At 39.9% G+C, this 20,968-nt stretch overlaps 1 protein-coding gene across 3 annotated transcripts in view; it reads right to left on the bottom strand.

Moving 5' to 3' along the window:
* pcdh7b (protocadherin 7b) overlaps positions 1-20,714 on the bottom strand; it is a 224,898-nt gene extending 204,184 nt beyond the window's left edge. For 2 of the 3 annotated variants that reach the window (XM_062993266.1, XM_062993267.1), the window contains exon 1: positions 17,399-20,714. In XM_062993266.1, coding sequence (XP_062849336.1) covers positions 17,399-20,485 — 3,087 coding nt within the window. In that variant the 5' untranslated portion in view covers positions 20,486-20,714. Of the gene's footprint in view, positions 1-5,353; positions 5,512-17,398 lie in introns of those variants that run through there. The other variant, XM_062993268.1, reaches the window with a different exon arrangement.
* Between the last annotated feature and the right edge of the window lie 254 nt (positions 20,715-20,968).

Raw genomic sequence — 20,968 nt, 5'->3', positions numbered from 1 at the left:
GCTCTGTTCTCTTTCAAGGTACCGCCAGACTTTATCATACCATTTCTTATACATAACAGAACATCATTTAGAACCATTATTTTTCCTCTTGTGCCATGTACAGAGATTTCTTCTAACACTAGAGTGAAGTCTGTTTTAACAGTTTCTGCACTAAAAAAAGATGCCTTCTCACTTTCAGGACACACTTTACTGACATGAGGCATCACATATGATGATGAGGTATGCAAACTTACCTCTATGTCATGACTGATGGTCAATATTTACACAGGTGATTTTCTGGTTGCGACCTAAGCTGCATCCTATATGTCGCATAGTTTGCAAATATTCAAAGCATACTGTTAAATCTAGTAGTGTGTGATATAAGATGTAGCTTGGTTCAACTGCTTTTTAAGCTCCCCCTTAAGACAGTATATGCTGGCTTAAAAATCCAAAATGAGATTGGTCCTTTTCTATTAAAACTTTCTCCCAGTCATCTTTAGGTTAAATGACGTTACTGCAAGCATAGACTTCTGGTTAGAAAAGACATCAGACCTTGTGAGACTTCTTTTAGAATGGCTGTGCTCCTATGCTCCTAAGTATAAAAATGGTGTAAATTATCACTCACTGTCACTAAAACGTAAACCACTACTACTGGAAACTGGACTGACATGTTAGACAACACTCCACCACCATCAACAAAATATCCGGTATGGTAATATGTTTTGAAAGAACAGTGTTCCACCTCGGGCGGCATGGTAGCTTGCTGGGTAGCACTGTCCCTTCACAGCAAGAAGGTCCTGGGTTCGATCCCTAGGCGGGGTGGTCTGTGTCCTTTCTGTGCGGAGTTAGCATATCCTCCCTGTGTCTGCATGTTTTTGGACTGTGGGAGGAAACCCACGCAGTCAGGTTAATTGGAGACACTGAATTGCCCTATAGGTGAATGGGTGTGTGTGTGTATGTGTGTCTGCCCTGCGATGGACTGGCCCCCCGTACAGGGTGTTACTGTGTGCCTTGCGCCCATTGAAAAGCTGGGATAGGCTCCAGCAACGTACCCCCCCAACCCTAATTGGATAAGCGGGTAAGAAAGTGAGCGAGTGAGTGAGTGTTCCATCTCTACAGTACAGGTCAAGATACACACTGAATCTAAGTAAAAGTTTTCTGATAGCTTTTTTATGTGTAGATTTTATTTTTATTTATTTATTTTACATCTTTGACTAAATTAGCGAATGTTCATCTACCATTTTTGGAAGTGCTAAATGAGAAACACTTGTCAGCCAGCTTAACAGAATATTTAACATCCAAGTTTCTCACTGCCAAAGTGATAAAAAAAACAAAGTCTTTTTAAAAAAAGACAGAAGGTGAAAAAGTCATTACCATAGAGACAAAACTGCTGTTCATTCCCACCCAAGATTCCTATGTAAGACGACAGAAGTCATTCTGAATGCACAAGGTTCCCTATTCAGCCTGAATCATGCTAGTAAAGATGTGGCTTTTGTTTTAAAAATAAATTGCAAGGTCGCTGACGGTAATGTCATGTCCTCAATTCGAACGCCGCTAGGGGAAAGACAAAGAGAGGGCACGGGAAATGTAAATTGCTCAGGATTTAATAGAATTAACACAAGACGGCGTGTCTTAGCAAGAGGAGATTGCAAACAGCAGTTACCTAAATGTGCACCATGGGCTGGGATTTCTAATCACACCTCCTAAAACACACACAAAGCACAACAGGAGGTGCCATCGTCTGAAGCTCTGTTCCCTTTGTTAACTCGAATCTTAAATTTTGTCAGCTCCATACTGGCATGCTAGCACTTAAACTTTAACCACCAGTCAGAGGTTTTTAAAGATACTGTTCTATTGTGATCGTAATGAACGTCATAGTGAATTATTATTACACAACTATTATTTGGTGCTCCCATTTTTATGACCACTTGAAGAAGCACATTACAGAGACCACAACATAATAACTAGTGTCATTATGCCTTTAGTTGATGTGGTTAAATAATTATGTTTAGTTTTTTTAATCAAACTCTTCTAGGTGTTCTCCTTGGCTAGGTTCATTTAGGTTGACTTTAAGGACTAAAATCAACTGCTTGTAAAAGATAATCTTGGTCCACTTCCAATCAAACCACAACTTGAGGAAACTGCAGTCAGCTAGGTTTTACTTAAACTGTTCCTATTGACTAAAAGCATTAGGGGGACATGGTTGCATCAGCAGGTCTTGCTTGCTGATATTAAATAAGCTGTTGGTAAGGTAGGCAGCTGTAGCCTAGAGGTTAAGATACTGACGTGTAAACAGAAGGTCGCTGGTTCAAGCCCCACCACTGCCAGGTTGCTGCTGTTGGGCCCTTGAGCAAGGTCCATAACCCTCAATTGCTCAGAATGTTTACTATCACAGTACTGTAAGTAACTTTGGATAAAGGCATCTGCTTAATGCTGAAAATGTAAATGTAAATTGTAAACCAAAATGTGCTCCAAATGCTGTGAGATTGCAATATAACCATAGAAATTTGACAAGGGCTGCTAGTTTTTGACATTCAGGTTAGCTACTAATAGTGAAACGGTGGTTAACAAATATGTAAATGTAAACTGACATGTTTATTCACTTCATTTACTTTATTCATTGTCAATAATTGCTTCCTCCTGGTAGAGCCTACTGTAGTTTCTGAAGCCTATTCCAGAAACACCAGGCACAATGCTATGATAGTCCATTTTAATACATTGTAATGCATCAAACACTTATTTATTTACACTTAGATCTGGAAAAACATTAGCCAGCCCATCTACTGGCAAGCTTTAGAATACCAGAGTATCCACAAAATGGTATCGACCCAAATCCATAAGGACATGGGGCAACGAGGCAAACTTTACAAAGACAGCCATGAATGTCAAAGAACAAGCTGCCAAAACTTACATTGAATATAAAATAATTCATTAATTAAATTAATAAATAAATAAAAGTGATGGATTAAAATAAAAAATAATTAAGTAGGTAAGTAAAAATACAAAAAACCATACAAAAATAAAGAAAGGAAGAAAACTAATTGAATACAAAATGGCATAATAATAGTAATAATAACAGTTCAAAGGTGTCTAAAAGTGTTGTTGCTCTTTAAAAAAGGTCATTTTTTATCTGCATTAAAGGGCTTTCCTTTGGCCTCCAGGTATTCCCAGGCCGGCCTAAGTCGGCTCTGTAATTTACAACCGGCTCCTGAGATTGTGTGTTACTTTGACCCTGACCTCTAGAGGAAATTAACTGGAGCAAAGTTGCTGACAAACCCCAGATCATTAACCCATCCTTCCTCCAACCACCTTTAAACTTTCAAATTCTCCAGTTCTGGACCTGAGTGTGACATCCTGACATAATTAAACCTGGTCGGTATTGAATTTAGTTTATGAGAAAGAACATGGATCACCGATTACTTAATTCTTCATCAGTTTCACACACAGTCTGTACACATCTTACGTAGCCGACTACAACACACTTTGTATTCTCACTTGACCTGCTGCACAGACAGTCCAGGTAGACTCTATAAATCTGTTAGCTGGTGAAAATTAAATGGCTATGGGCCTATATAGGGAGAAAAGGTTTTCTGCCCTCAAAATACTTTAATGGAAGGAAATTCTCAGACTTTTCCATCTCACTTCTCACTGAGATGGATCCACTCACCTATAATTCAGACAAGCAATCCGGAATGCATAGGCTGATGTGTAAGATTGCCTTCAACCTCCACACCGCTTTGTCCAATTCAGGATTGCAGTGGGTCCAATTCACTGGGTGAAATGTACGAAACACCATTGACTGCATGTTTTTTGGACTGCGAGAGGAAACCGGAGCTCCCGGAGGACCCGGACTGCTCCTAATGGAGTCAAACCCAGGACCTTCTTGCTGTGAGGTGACAGTGCTACCCACCAGGCCACCATGTCACCCTCAATATACAGTAGGTCTTCCACAGCTAAATCCAAGTTTTAAAAACTATATTCAATGTGTCTTAGTATGTTGTTAAATGTGACAGTTTTATCGTACATTATTATTATTTTTAATTATTAATAATCTTTAATAAACAAATATATAAATATTGTGACTAGGGTAGCAGGGGTGGAAGGAAACTGAAGTACCTGGAGGAAATGACACTAGCAGAAGAGAACATACCAAACTCCACACAAACAGTGACCAGAGGCTAATCAAATCCAGCTCTGTACTATATGTTGTGTCAATGTGCTGCCCTTTTTATTATGAGTAGTGTAGTAGGGTAGTAAAAATAGTACTTAGTATCACTGTAGGTTTCATTGTTGCTGTTGTTGCTGTCCATACTATCAATTAATTATATTTTGTTCACAATACTGTGTAATTGTGAATGATAATTGTTGTTCTATATAATTAGGTGTTAAATTGAGTTTTTCTAATACAATGAAATATGTTTGCGCCACCCAAAACCGGTCAAAACCAGGTCATGATATTTAAATGCAGAAAATACATGCTCAATAATTTAATCATTTTTAATAAAGCACACAAAAAATAAATAAATACATTAAAAACAATGTTTTTCCATGCACTCTAGGTGAATACTGTGTGTAATACTCTTTGATGACATGGGACATGTGATAGGCTCTAAAACACCTCTGAGCTTGACCAGTAGAAGCAGTAAATGAAAAATAATGAATCAATAAACAAAGCATGTGTCCTTTTGGAGTTCTACAATTACATTATACACTGTGCTGTAAGTATTTAAAGTGCACAGGAAGTCATTTGATTTATAAAACTTTCTATCTATATTGTAGGTAAAACACTGATCTGAAACTGTGAAGTTTATTTCAGGACATTAAAAAGTGGTGGAGTTTGAAATATACTAGTGTAATTTTACATTCCTAGGTCACTCTGTTGTAAGAAAAAATGATTTGTTTTTATGATCACCTGCAGTGTTATAATAGCTGTATATTACTGCTCTTAGATCAGATCAGCCCAGTGTTTATAAATCTCTATGCTAAATCAAGTAGGTAATCCCCAAACTTCATTTAATTTAAAGATGTCTATATTTCAGTGTTAAATTTACATTTGGGATTAGCAAGGAGAGCCGAGAGACTTCATAATTCAACTCATTTTATAACAGACCCTCATGAATTCCATCCCCTGACCTTCATTTTTCACAGGCCGGCCTGCGCTCTGCCATCTGACAGGATATATCAGCCCACGCTAATAGCTCGGGCTCTCTCAGGTGGCCTCTCATCGATATGGGGCTTCCCAGCTAGCGCGTAAGCCATGTGCTAATGAATAATTCCACTTCAACAGGTTTGATTCTGCTCCGCAGTACTTATGTTCTGGATCTCTGCTGAAGGTGTACAGTAGAGAGGAGCATAAAAATACTCTAAAATAGGGTTCTTGCAAGCAGGGTTGTTTTTATTTACAAATACGGGTTTGACATTCAATTAAGACAGTTTTTTGTAATGTTTGGTGAAGTTCTCCTCTCCTTCCGGCTGCTGTCAATAAAATATTTCCTCAGAGGTAAAACTCCAGTCTCTGTGGCGGCCCAGGTTCTGTAAAAACAAAATGATGTGGACCATTAACATCCGACCAATGAGGACAAGGAGGCGGCTGTACTCGCCTGTCAATCACATTTTGCATACACAGGTGTGCATGTGCTCAGGAGAGGAAATAATGAAGGTTAGGGCAGTACGTGTTAGAGTTTTAGGTTTCAGAACATCTAGCTTTGGCAAAATTGCACCGAGATGCTTAGTATAACTTTGAAGGTTAGTTAATATGCCTAATATTAGTTCTGAAGATCCACTACAAAAACTGTTTTAATTTGATTAGGCATGATTAAAATAATTTTGACGAATGAATATAGTACAATAAAGTAATATAAAATGTAAGTACATAAAAACAAAGTAAATAAATGAAAAAGCATTAAGCATGCATTACAACATACTGTGCATTATAACAAGCATGCATTACAACATACTGTATATATACAAGAACAGACCACAATGTTTAATGTACATAATTTATTTCATATAATTGATTTGTTGCCACTTGTTAAAGATTGGTGTGGCTGAAACACCTGAATCATTTAAACAGGGTGTCCTTATAATTTTTGGCCATGTGGTCTATACATGTATGTATACAGTATATACTTTATTCATTAAATTAACACAATACAACAGTATACACAAAATATACCATATAAAACAATGCACAGGTTATGACCACAACAATGAGCAATGCCTATGGTTTATATATGTTTAGGTATGACGTATTCACACACTTTTCAACCCTCAACACACACACGCACACACACACAAACACCTGGCTGAATTTATTTATGCATGTAGTGTTGTGTCAGTGGTTCTGCAACAGATAGATCAGCTGAAGCATAGAAAGCTCTTTTGCTACACACACACACGCATACACACATGCACACATGCTCGTGGCCTTGCTCTTGCCCCTTTTGTTCCAGCATACACAGCAACCCCAGAGCTTGATGAATGGCAGCTAAACTCGCCACACACACACCACAAACCACCCACACATATAATCCTTTTTATAGCTTTATAGAATTGGACCATGTCATACAAAAAGTGCAAATAATCAAGCCTAGTACAGTTTGGGCTTAATTTAAATGTTTCAGATTTGTATTTAGTTTTTAGCAAAGAGAGATTAAGGATAAAAGGCTTTCTGTCTTATAGCAATAAGCCAGATTTGCATGGATGTAGTGTTTGAACCTCACTTATGTACTTATGTGATAAGAAATCACATTTAATATTTCAAACTGCCTTCATTGGCATATCCTGTACATTTAACAACAGGGCTGAAGGGGACATTCTTCAAAATGCTTTGAAGACAAATGCCTTTGTACTTTTTTCTAACAACACTGCATACCTACTAGATAAGCGGTTAAAATTTAAGGTGAACTAATATTTATCAGGAAAGCTGCAGAAATGACAAAAGCTTGTGACAGATTAAATAATGGCTTATTCTGAACATTTAAACTTGCAAAGCTTTAAATTAAAACTAAAGATAAAACATTGTTTTTAGAACAAATTACTCAGTATGAAAGGTAATTTAAGAAGTGACTTAAGGCAACACAGACATTTCTTTTTAACTGTTCTTCTTTGTCTGTATGTTCATTTTTGGCTGTATAACATGTATGTATGTTTGCATGTATGGTGGACAAATACATGTTTTAAACGATATAACAATGTGATTTACATGTTATATTGATTGCTAATGTGAATCAAATAAAACCACTCATACCAAACAATCTCTATTGACAAACAACAGAAGTAGAATCTGTCGGAATAAAAGTTTTATGACTTTATCTAGAGCTGCAATGGTAAACTTTCATTTATTGGGCAGATTAACATTTGGAGAAATGCACTGATTGCCCAGTTCTCGACACAGGAGCTCCCAAATGTCATGGATTGGCTACAGTTGCTTTGATTGTTGGAGGAAAGACGAATGACACCTACTGCACCTACTAAGAAGGACCAATTACACTCTTTTGGACTTGGATAGCTGTGCATCAAGCAACAGCTCTATCTGACATTTTGTTAACTGTTGGCATCAAATAAAATAACTCATACCAAACAAATGACCGAAGTAGAATCTGTCAGAATAAAACATTTAAGACTTTTATTGCAATGCTTTTCATATTCAGTCTGTCAATTTTTTGCCCGTCTAGAGCTGCAATGGTAAACTTTCATTTATTACCAAACAATCTCTACTGACAAACAACACTAGTAGAATCTGTCAGAATAAAACTTTTAAGACTTTTAATGCAACGCTTTTTACATTCAGTCTGTGAAGTTTTGCCCGTCTAGAGCTGCAATGGTAAACTTTCATTTATTGGACAGATTAACATTTGGAGAAGGGCACTGATTGCCAACTTTCCGACACATAAGCTCACAAATGTCATGGATTGGCTACAGTTGCTTTGATTGTTGGAGGAAAGACTAATGACATCTACTGCACCTGTAAGGAGCACTTACACTCTTTTGGACTTGGATGGCTGTGCATCAAGCAACAGCTCTATCTGACATTTTGTTAACTGTTGGCATCAAGTAAAATAACTCATACCAAACAATCTCTATGGACAAACAACACTAGTAGAATCTGTCAGAATAAAACCTTTAAGACTTTTAATGCAACTTTTTAATCTTTGCCGTTCTGGAGCTGCAATGGTAAACTTTCATTTATTGGGCAGATTAACATTTGGAGAAGGGCACTGATTGCCACACTTCCCGACACATGAGCTCCTAAATGTCATGGATTGGCTACAGAGGAAAGACCTAATAAGAAGGACCAATTTCACTCTTTTGGACTTGAATGGCTGTGCACCAAGCAAAAGCCCTATTTGACATTTTTAAGTATTGGTGATCCTCCTCAGTTTCCTTAAAGAGGGCAATTTTTATGTTGAATAAACTGTAAATAAAAGAGTTAGTGTGGCTTATCATAGCTGGGTAGAGAAGATCTACACATTGCTATAGAAACAACACAAATCTTTAGGTAATAGGCATATATAAAGATGTTTTTAATTATTTAACTTTAGTATTATTATTATTTTGTTTACAAATAAAAAGAATGTAATAATATCAGAGTAGGTAGACATAGTCTAAAATCATTTTAAATGTAACGTAAAGCATCTATACATGTTTGAAAAACAATGGCTGCCTGATTCATTTTCATATTATGACTAGAATTTCACACACCTTCAGGGACACTATTTTTTTTTAACATAAAATAATAAAATTGCTTCAAATGCAAAGCATATGTATTGATATAAGGAATATGTCTGAGCTACTTTATTTTGTTGGACACACACACACACACACACACACACACACACACACATACACCTGCTTACTCTGCCAAGTAAGCTGCCAGTCATATTTTGTGCCTATAATTTCAGCCCATAAACACACATCCATCCAGCTAACAAGTGTTTTGATTGGACGATTGTACCTGTAGGTGACAGAGGAAGTAAGTCATGAAAAGGGTTGTCACTTGTTTATTGCTTAGCTGTTTTTCCTCAAGAAGAACAAGTGCAATTTTATCAGAGAAATGGACTAGAGAGACAATCTTTGTCTTCTGTATCTGTTTTCTTTCCCATACATTAATGTCCTTCCTTCCCTTAGACCACTTCTCGTGGCATTACTAGTGTCAAAAACGATATAGTCTGTATGGTCTGTTCAGGGGTTAAAATAGACTTTCAATCCGATGCACAGACATATTAAGATGTAAGATATCATTTGTTCTAGAGCAAGGTTTTCAAACTAGGGTCCTACAAAATTCCACCCATAAATGTGTTGGTAATTAGATAGTGGATTAAATTAAGTGTGTATAATAGGGTAAAATGAACAATTATGCAGTGCTGTCAATGTGTAGGAGTGAAGTCTGACACATCTGACCTACAGTCTTTATATAACTTAATCAAGCCGCCTCAGCAGAACCATGTGGCTCAACTCAAGATATTAAGCAACAATTGAAACTCAGAGCACTGGTGCCATAATAATATGCAATATAGTAAAAATTGCATGGTATATGGTACATTCCTACTAATACACTAGCACACAGGTATCATACATTTTGCCACATACGCAAAAGTAGAGTAGCATGATTACTGCTCTCACTCCTGTACACTTTTAGATTTCTATAATTAACTAGAGTCACTATAACAGTAGGGGATAAAGGAATGGCCTCCCACCAATCGTCCAGTGGGTGGTCCAGTGGTGCTCTTTTGGGCACTAAGTATCATAATGCTATGATACTGTCAGGATTCAAATTTGCAATGTCCTGATGATAGGTTGTGTCACTCAGGAGTGTAAACAGTGATCCGAATGCATTCTAACCTAGACACAATGCTGCACAAATAATGCTCTTGATTTTTCTTTATTATTAAATCTGCCATGTGCTGTTTTCATTAATTATACTTATGCTAGTATAATAGAATTGAGAAATGAAGAGTTGACCACAAAGCTTTGGAATCGATTCATAAAACTGTGGATTGTATAGATGCTGTACCAATGTGTCCTTTATTTATTTATTATTTTTTGGCCCTCTGCACAGTCCTGGTCACCCTGGGATAACTAATATGAACTGTGATAAAGTGTATAAATGCTTGAAATGTGAATACGCCATGACACAAACACAGTGTCACAAACAAACAGGTGACATAGACCCTATAAAATGCCTGACACGGCTAAAGTTTCATTTTAAAAAACAATTCTATTCGTTTAGCTGCTTTTATGTGTTTACAGCATATTTGTATGACTCTACAACTATACCAAGTGATGTTTAATTTAGACCCAAACAGTTCAACCCAACCGAACACTTCAAAGTGAACACACCACACATATGTGTATATGCAATTATTATTACAGCATGCCCCAAAATCACATACCAAGCAGAATGCTATGAGTCTCCTATCACTATCCCTTCTGTGCTGATGCTGCTCAGATGGTGCACTGGATTTACTCATTTTCCTTTCAAAATAAACAGCTTATTTCTTCTAGTCTGTATACCGCTGCGCTGTGCAAAATGAAATCCTGGATTGTGACAGCACTGAAATTGCATTTAAAGTGTGGAGAGTGTGAAGCAATAGATGCCGACAGTGCCACTTACAATCAACATGTAATCCACCAATCAAGTGGTACCAGTCACTCACTTAATGATCATCAGCTTATAATAATCGCATGGATTCCACTGTCGTTTTAGATTCAATCACTACAGTTTAGGCAAAACAAAGTAAAGAATATGTCAATGACCCAGAAAAAAGAGTAAAAAAGGTGTTTAGGCTTACTTAGTCAATACTGTCAACAGAAATGATGGGCAAAGTATGCTAAAAAAAGAATTACAGATTAAGTACTAAATATGCCTTCCATTGTTGTATGTTGTAACTAGTTAAAACAATGACGTCTCTTAAAATATATAAAATAAGTATCATTACAATTTATTCAAAACACATATTCAAGTACAACTTCGTTTTACAGCACCTAACACTGCAGATTCAGTGTTATTACGTCTCAAAATACCACTGCAACAGTTTTGTTACTGTTTTGCCAGTTAAAACCTTCTACAATTCAATTAAACCCCGAATATGTCAGGCTTTTAGGAGTTTATTTTGTATAATTGGATAGTTCTAAAGAGCACTTCTAAAGAGGCATAAACCAGACAATGAGGATCTCAAGAAGAAAAGAGGCTGAATTCTTATTTACACCATATATTTATCAATTTAATTTCAATAGCCACTTCAACCTGGGTCTATAAACGCAATACTAATCCATCACGGAGTAACAAGCAAGTACACATTATTTACTCACATCTACAGGCCTATCTGCATGTTTTAAAAGCGACCAAGAAGGGGTCGAGGATCAAACCCAGGTCCCCTAGGATGTTGCTGTGAGGCAACCACTCCACCAGCTATAATTAGATAGCTATAATTTGATTTGTGCTCATTTACTCTGTCCTGTGCTTGAGGTTTGAACAGGTCAGTTTAATCAAAAGGTGTGGGAGTTTGTTACAGGAGTAAGTGAATGTTTGCATATGCTGATTTTAAGACTCTGATATCTGCCTCCTCTTTGTCAGTCATGCTGAGCCTTTGTTTCTGAACGCTTGTCTCCCCTGTGTGTGTTTGTGGAAGTTCTGCCTCCTCAATCCGACGCCGCATGTAGCGCCTACTGGGATCATTTGGGTATTCATTACTTTCATCTGGCTGACATGCACTCTTTTTGAACCTTTTCTCTCTCTTGATCTCTTAATTTCTTTTTAACCCCTTTTCCTGGCTGTCAATATTTACAAACCTAATGATTTTAGCAGCTTTTTAGCTTAATTTTTTTGTAACAGTGTGAACATTTTAGCCATTGCTGCTAGACACAGATGTCCCCTGACAAACTCTGATTAATAACATAGTAATGGAGCCAGCAGGTGATGTAATTTGTGTGTTTTCGCTGTGTCTCACTCGGACGATGACAAATTCTGCAGTTCCTTCACAGCTCAGACCTGGTCTGTCTGCAAAATGTAATGTAAAAATGCCAGCTCAGCCAGAAAATGATTTTTTTCTTGTATGTCCTTCAATAGGATATTAAAACTGTGGATATATAGGACATTTGTGCCTAGATATTAAACATTATATATGTTTTTATAGTATACTCAATTACTTAATGACTGGGAACTTGTTTATTATTCATTTACTCATATACTGTCTGTTTAACCACCACTTTATCCTCATTAGGGTAGCCGTGGGTCTGATTCATTGGGTGAAAGACAGCGAACACCGTGGACAGGTCGCCAGTCCTGTCGACACTCACATACATTCACAGACGCACACACTTTTTCTAGCAGCTCTAATTCGCCTGACTGCAAGTTTTTAGACTTGTGGGAGGAAACCAGAGCTCTCAAAGAAAACCCACATGAACACAGGAAGAACATGCAAACTCCACACAGAAAGGAACCTGGTCCCCTGCCCTGGGGAACTGAATCAGGCCCTTCTTGCTGTGAGGCAACAGCACTACCCACTGTGTCACCACAGTTATTATCATACTTAGCCGAATTAATGATTATTTATTACATATGCTGAATACTTTATTTCATTATCATATCTATTTTTTGATGCCACCTAAAAACAGTGCAAAGCAGAATTACACCTTGTTCATAGTGTATTCACACTGTGAGCACCGTGTTATACAAAACTGCAATGTAAAAATATATATAATTAATATCCTATATTTTGTCAATGACATGCATATGTTTTACACTTTACCCAGACTAGTGTCTTCCTAGTCTCTGTGGTCAACACTTGCAGCTGATTCGAGGCAAATTAGCGTACCTGATTTGCATTGAGTTCTCCCCACGGTAAGAAAACAAAGGTGCAAATGAAAACTTGCTGTAACAACACAAGTGCTACATGACTACACACACACTCACACACACAAACACACACTTATTTTCTGTGGGTTAGCCAAATTTGGGTGTGCCCGTTTTATATGTTTGTTCAAGTGCAAACTGGCGTGCTCGCTAAACAAAGTGAGAATGCTTGCCACCAAGAAGCCGTGTGTGAAACCACAGTCACAGCAGGGTTTCGTGTTTTATTGCCCCGTCTGACGCTTGGCAACATCTGCAGCCCGAATTTTGCTTGTCCTATGATAATGAATTTAATTACAGAATAATTACATAGAATGCATTTAATATTCATGGTAGTTAGTCTTGCTCTTTAGAGACCAAAGGATGATCTGAATGTCTAGTGTAGCAGTGTTACTTAGGATAATAATAATAAATACCTGAAATTAAAAGGTATCTAATTAAAAAATACAAGTGTTCCAAAACAAATGGCCAGATAATAAAAGGAAAATGATTTATTCACTTCCACTAGAGCCAAAATATCAAAAAGATCATCAGTCGAACTCCCACATGTAAAATGACAGCTGGAACCAAAGTACCCACCTGCACTGGGTTAAGTTAATGACCTCTTAAATGTCATATGTGTGAGGGACACGGCATGGCTATGCACTATCAATTGCTTGGTTACCTGTCTGAATCTAACAGCATGGATCTGAGTGCGTGTGTGTGTGTGTGGACTAAAGGAGGGCCCATGACCTCTCCTTCAGTCCACACACACACACTCAACAGTAGAGACCTTTCTCAATCCAGTTAACAGGGCCCCCTTTCTTGTCCCTAGAGGCCTTTGTTCATACACCAGACAGAAAGCCAGACAGAGAATGAGAGAAATTATCTCGGATGTCGTACAAGAGTATCTGAAATCAAATACGACCCGAAAGACCACAGAATCACTCTGCGGATCAGCGTGCAATTTTAGGGATCATTTACTACAAGAGCACCATTCAGGATACAAAGAGTAAAAATATGTTTGACTGACCGTGGACATGCACAAAAGTTAGAAACAGCACATACACACTGAGCAGATCCAAGCACAGGGAAGGATAGAAACACCATCGAAGAATAGTTATGGTTAATATTACTTAGTATTTGTGTCTTGAAACAGTGTTAATACAGTAATGCAATATATCGGCATTTAGCAGATGCTTTTATCCAGTACTCTGACGGTGTATTGTCTAAGCATTTGAAGGCCTTGCTCAAGGGCCCAACAGTGGCAACCTGACAGTGGTGGGGTTTGAACCAGCAACCCTTCGATTACTATTCCAGTACTTTAACCACTAGGCTACAACTGCCCTATATATAAGTATGAAGTGACAGAAAATGAATTACTGTAACATTAGTTAAAAGCAAGAAAATAAACCCCACTTGGAAACACATAGGCACAAGGCTAGAATACATGCTGTGCCAGTCGGTCGCAGGTCAACACACAATCCTGCTATTTATTATTTACTTACATCAGGGAGCAAAAGACAAAGCAGAAAGTTCACTTATTGGCATGTTTTAGAGGATGAGAGGGAATTAGAGTACCTAGAGAAAACCCATGGACAAAAGACAGTAACCATATGTGAGGTTTAAGACCTGAACCCAGATTTCCAGGATCCCTCAAACTACGCGGACCACACCGTCCTGCACTGTTTGAAAACAAAGTCTGGGTCTGGTGCCACCTGGATAAACAGTGCAAAAGCCAGAAAAATACACTCGATAGTATGCCAGGCCATAACATGGCAATATACACACACATTTACTCTCCCACTCACTCACATCTAGGGTCAGTTTGGAGTTGGCGGTTTACTTTTTGTATGTTTTTGGGAGGTAGAAAGAAGGCAAAGTACCCGGAGAAAACCATGTGGGAGACATGAATGCAAATGAATGTTGAATGTAAAACTTCTCACACACAGCGACTAGCGCAGCGACTAGCGGCAAGGATCGAAGTCAGGTTACCAGGAACTGTTTTTGTGCTGCATTTTCTCTATAAGTTGTTTAAACATGCCCTTCAGCAATAAGTAAATAGTAAAAATAATATGAATTACCGGTACTTAAATAACACGAATCCAATTCGGTTTAGGTGTCACGTCTCCCAATTAATATGGCACAGAAATAACTTGGGCCCTCTTCAGTTCATAAAAAAAAAAAAAATCTAATATTCTCCATAAGCATTTTATGACCTTCTGGGTGAGGAGGGGCAGCTAATCAATAAAATGACAGTATTGGGATTTTCTTATTTAGCCTATAAGAATGTTCTCATCTCATCCCCAGGTGCCATTTTCAGTAGGAAAAATCATTAATAAATAATTCAATGAGAAACCAGTCAGTTAATTTTATAAATGGTGCATGAAAAGATCCGTGGCTTCGTTTCGAGTAAATTCTTGGTTGTGAGAGTAAAAAAGAGAAAATGAGCAAATGTAAAAGAGAGCGTGAGAGAGAGAAATTAGCTCCCTTTTAACATCGGCGCAAATGTCAACACAAGAGAAGTCCAATTTCACAGACAAAAGCCAGCAGAGAATGAACGAGGCTCACAGCAGTCGATTGCAAAAATTAAATCCTAATGACTTCTCCTTACAATGAATTAGATATAGACTATTATGCTTTGCAGCAAACTTAATGGGTTTTGCAGGGGCGGCGGCGGCGTTGGCTGGTCCTTCTGGTGTTCAATAAAACATCAAGGGAGCCCCTGTTAAACTGTCATCAGGGATAACCTGGACAAGCCCGACCTGACCTCTTTGGGTTTAAGATATAATAATTGTAATAATGGTACTGCACAGCCTATCAATGCATATCAATGTTCTCAACAAACACACTGCAGTGCTGAAATATACAATTATATCCACCCAGGGTACGGACACACAATATACGTGCTATGGAAGAACACAGAGTGCATGTTTAATTATGTATGAGACATCCGTTAGAAACATAAGCAATTGCACTTCTCCTGCAAGCCAGCACTCATGCCTCTACAAGGTACATTAAAGCCTGGGAGAGACAAAGAGCGAGAAATGAAAAGCCGAGAGTGATTTGTTGATGGATGGAGAAACCACTAAAGATAAAAACAAGATAAAACAAGAAGGATTTTATTCATTCGTAGATCTTCACCAAGCGCTTTGTTCTATTCAGGGTCGCGGTGGGTCAGGTATCACCCGGAAACACTGGGAGCCAAGACATAGCGGGGCAACACATTCGCTCACTCACTTTTTCACAACTAGGAGCAATTAGGTGCCAACACTTCACCCTCTGCATGTTTTTGAAAGGTAGGAGGAAAGTAAAGTATCCGGTGGATAAGGAAAACATGCAAATCTCCTCACAGATAGTGAATTAAAGTGGGGAAAGTGTTATTGTGCGATAACAAATCTGCCAGCTGCTCCATCGAAATAAGCATATTAAAAGAATAAAGAATACAAATGTGAGGATATTAGTATTAGGCAAAAGTTAGATGAGGGGGAAATTAAGCATTGTTTAACTTATTTTTTTAATAATGCGATTGTGAAAAAAGCCACGCTGTATAAAGAAAATACTATAAAGAGGGGAAAAAAAGAGAAAAAAAGAAAGATAACTCTTGTTAGAGAGGTATTTACAGAGCAGCTGCTTCTTTCATGGCATCAGTGTTAGAGAATGATCAATAATGTAACAGGCTGCTATAGAAAACACTCGCAACATCAGGCCAAGTGTTCATTTCCCTATTAATTACACAATAAATGGCCGACTTCATCATGCATTAACCTCGTCTCCTTCCTCTACGCTGCAAACGACAGAAAACAATAATGATATGAACCGATAAATTGTCGAGCGCGACTCGGAATTTCAATGCCCTGTCGAGCCTAGAGAACCAAAGTCTTTCACATTTTAAATGGTGGAATGAACAAAAAGGAAAAGAGTGAAAAGCCAAGAAGAGAAAATTTAAATGAGAGGACTTTCATGGCAAGAAAGACAGAGAGAGAAAGAGATGGGGGATTTCATGGCTGGGTCGGTGAATTGGTTCAGACATACAAGTACACAGGAATGTTAAAGGGGACCTCTTGCCCACCTGTTCCTACTCAGCCTCAAGGAGCAATATAAAATACGACACCACCACTGACATTCCACCGTTTTCAATCTCTTTTTTCTATCACCTCTCTCTTAGCTCAGCTAGGAAACACGGCTGGGATGTCTTAACCTGGCGTTAGCGCCGACTGAACACCCACTACTGTGACGAGAGAGCGGCAAACCAGAGACACGTGTGATCCCATCCGCTCCACTGACACACAGCTGGACAGAGGTCAGGCACGCTGACGCCTCGTCTGCACTCTGAACACAGCCTCAAAGGAGCACAACGAATCCGTAGCAAAGCCGACTCGGATAGCCCTGAATAAACTATGCCCTCCTGATACTTTCAGTAATGCACTTAACGGCACCGTAAAGCAAGACAGGTCAATACAGGGAAACAGTTTAGCTAAAAATACATAAAGCAGCATGATGCTAAGACATAAGATCCTGGCAGGTTAAAACAGTCAAATAAAAAATACCCTGTTATTATTGACATAAACTAAGATATTTTCTTACCTGTTTGTTGTACTTGTTGAGGGTTTGGCTGCTGTACTCGGAGCAGTGGTCAGATCCAATGGATATGTTATCCCCGGTGCCTACAAAGGTATTGGCTGGGGGCAGATCCTGAACAGCCTGGTGCTTTTTACCTGCCGTTGGTGATTGAGGATGAAGCTGGACCGTAGGCAGAGGTGAGCTGGACTTATAGTGGCGAGCGAGGTCAGGGCTTCCAGGCCCCCCATTAACGGAACGATAGTGGCCCATTCCAGGGCTCTCAGAGAGTTGTTCATTGACGCCATCATAGCGCTGTCCATTAGGCTTTGATGCCTCAACGGTGACAATACTGCTGTAAAGAGGCTGCTTGGACTTCTTTTTGTTCTTATCTTTCTTGGGTTTCTTGTTTTTGTCATGTTGCTGCGGGGTGAAAAAATCCTCGTGATCTTTCTTTCCTGCTTCATAGCCATTCTTGGTCTTAGGACCACAGTAGCGGGCCAGGACCACGATAAGGATGATGAGGATGACTGCCATGATGCCAGATATCACTCCAACAGCAATGCTTAAACGTTGCTTGCTCAGGTCATAGTTGGGGTCTCCGGCAATGTCAGCATTAAGTGGTGTCCCAAGGCTCTTGGCGATCCTGGATTCCACTATGGTGGAGTTGGAGAGTGTTTCATTGACATAAACATGCACTAGTGTGGTGGTGCTCTGCGAAGGAACCCCACTGTCGTTAACTTGTACTACCAGACGGTGAAGGCCATAATGTTTCTGTTCAAGCTTACTAATTAATGAAATGACACCAGTGGCAGGATCAATATCAAACAGCTTGAATGGATTGCCTCCGATTATGCTATAGCTGAGATCAGCGTTGACACCTGTGTCACTATCCGTAGCTATGACAGTCCGGACTACTGTTCGCATATTGCTGGATGGAGGTAACAGAGTGTAGGAGCTGTTAAGAGGAAAAGTGACTGTTGGTGGATTATCATTTTCATCCATCACAAAAAGTGACACAGTAGCCGTAGCTGACCTAGGTGGGTCCCCACTATCCACAGCCTTGACACGAAATGAGTAGGTGGTCTTTTGCTCACGATCAAACGCTACAGTGGAAAAAATAGTCCCTGTGTTGTTTTCGATTGAGAACATTTCTTCCTCTTCTTCGATATAGAGGCTCATTTCAGCATTATGTCCTTTATCTGCATCCATCACTGTTACCATGCCTACAGGGCTGTTGGGCTGCAGGTTCTCCTTCACATAGAATGTAAATACATCCTGCATAAACTTTGGCTCATTGTCGTTTCTGTCTGCCACTAATACCACCACTGTGGCTGAGCCCTGTTGAACAGGGATACCTTTGTCTTTGGCGATCACCTTGAACTCATAGCGCTCTGTTTGTTCTCGATCAAGTATAGTGTTAACCCGAACATCGCCACTGTCCGGATCAATGGAAAATATTCCATTTACAGAGGAGTCCAGGGAGTATGCAATTTCAGCATTTTTCCCACTATCTGCATCTAAGGCCACCACTGTGAGCACACGCTCACCAAACGCATTATTCTCCGGGAATAAAACTTCCATCATACTCTTGCTGAAGATAGGTGGGTTGTCATTTATGTCCCCGACTTTTACAATAAGAGAGTTATTACTGGACAGGCTAGGGCTGCCTGAATCCACAGCGACTATGACAACGTTGTACTCCTGCACAGCTTCGTAATCGAGTGATGCTGACGTGTGCAGAAAGTATTTCTTTTTGTTCATGTCACCTTCTATTTCGCTTGCAGGCTTCAGCTGGAAGGGAACATCACCCACAACGGTGCACGTCACCACACCATTTTGTCCTTTATCACGATCGGACACTTGAACCAGTGCAATCGGGGTGTCCACCACAACATCCTCCGCTACATTGGCTACTCCATCTTTGAGATAAATACGCCCTATTTTTCTTATATCAATATTCGGGACATTGTCATTCTCATCTTTGATATTAATGACCATGGTCGCTCTGTCCATCTTAGGAGGCTGACCACGGTCACGCGCCACGACTGTGAACCTCAGCTGGCCTACTTCTTCACGGTCAATCCTGTGTAATACGCTAAGCCAGCCTGTGCTTTCGTCCAACCGCAGAAGTCGGCGCACGGATTCAGTGGCTGCCCCGAACACATACTCGATCTGGCCGTTGACCCCAACGTCAGCGTCTACTGCTTTAAGCTGAAGGATTGGAGCACCAGGGGAGCTGTTTTCAGGCAGGTCTGTTTCATATACACTCTTCTCAAATCGAGGACTATTGTCATTCACGTCAGTGATCATTACTCTGAGAATGGCTTGAGAGGACCGAGGGGGGTCGCCTCCATCCCTGACTCGCAATGTCAACTCATAGGAGTCTCGCTGCTCTCTATCAAGTGCGCCTTTAATAATTAGTTGGGGTTGCTTCTCACCATCTGTTGTATCAGCTACTTGAAGCTCGAACACACTGCTACGACTGGCGCTATCGTCGAACCTTCTTTTACCGTTATGGGAGTCAGAATTACCTGCTGAGGATATCCTGCGTCCGGAGCTCTCCATGCTGTCCTGGATCAGCTCGTACCTTTCAATCCCGTTCCTTCCAAAATCCCGGTCAGTGGCAGTGGGTAGGAGGTAAAGAGTGCCGATTGGCCTGTTCTCCTCTACCGAAAGAGTAAGCACGGGTGATGGGAAAGACGGCGTGTTGTCGTTTACGTCCATAATGATGACCATGCCCTCGAACAAGTCCACCCAGCTCTGCGCGGGTCCGATCACTGAAACCTCGAAATCAATAAAGCACTCGTTTTCATCGAAGATCATCTGGCACTGTTGCAGCTTTTCACGGTCTATCCGCCTCTCATTGGTGCTCAGGTCCCCGGTAATGTTGTCGATCTTGAAGTATTCGGATCCTGACTCTAAGGTAAACGTCACCTCACCAGATCCGGCTTTGATGCCCAAGTCGTGGGCTACATTGCCCACCCGGACGTCTGCGGGACCTTCCTCAGCCAGGTGGTAGCGCAGGACTTGCTTGGCAGCTGGCTGACTCAGCAGCTGCAGCAGAAGGAAACAGTAGCAGAGGCAGTCCGTCGTGCCTGTACTCCTCCTCATCGTGCTTAGATCCGATCACCTTCTTGAAACAGAAAGAGAACAATAAAGGAAAGTTCTTTTCATCAACAGTTTGCAGAATTGTGTCTTTCCTGGCGCAAATTGTCCTCTCCGCGTTGGCTTCTCTGCGCGTTTTAACTGCAGTGGATTTGCGTTGTGCAGATCTCTCCTGCTTTCCACACATAAAGATTCGGCATGAATGAATGAAAACGGCTTTCCCGCAGTCACAAGCACTGAACTGCTCAGGCTATACACAATCCATGAAGAAAAAGCGCATATAAACTAAGCGCCGCCAGTTTTGATTGGTTTAGGGTGGCAAAAAGAATGAAAAAAGAAGCTCCAGGATATAAATAGGTTAAAAATCCAGTCTGGTTTGATCCCGCATATTCCCACAAGATGCGCAGTAATACCGCTGAAACTTGACGCACTTAAGATCTCCGTCCGCTTTTCCCGCACCATCAGCAACACGCATCCGCTTCGTTTATA

This window comes from Trichomycterus rosablanca, chromosome 4, assembly GCF_030014385.1.
Source record: "Trichomycterus rosablanca isolate fTriRos1 chromosome 4, fTriRos1.hap1, whole genome shotgun sequence".
NCBI lineage: Eukaryota > Metazoa > Chordata > Actinopteri > Siluriformes > Trichomycteridae > Trichomycterus > Trichomycterus rosablanca.
The sequence above is the reverse complement of the archived record's forward strand: the minus strand, read 5'-3'. Positions and strand labels throughout refer to the sequence as shown.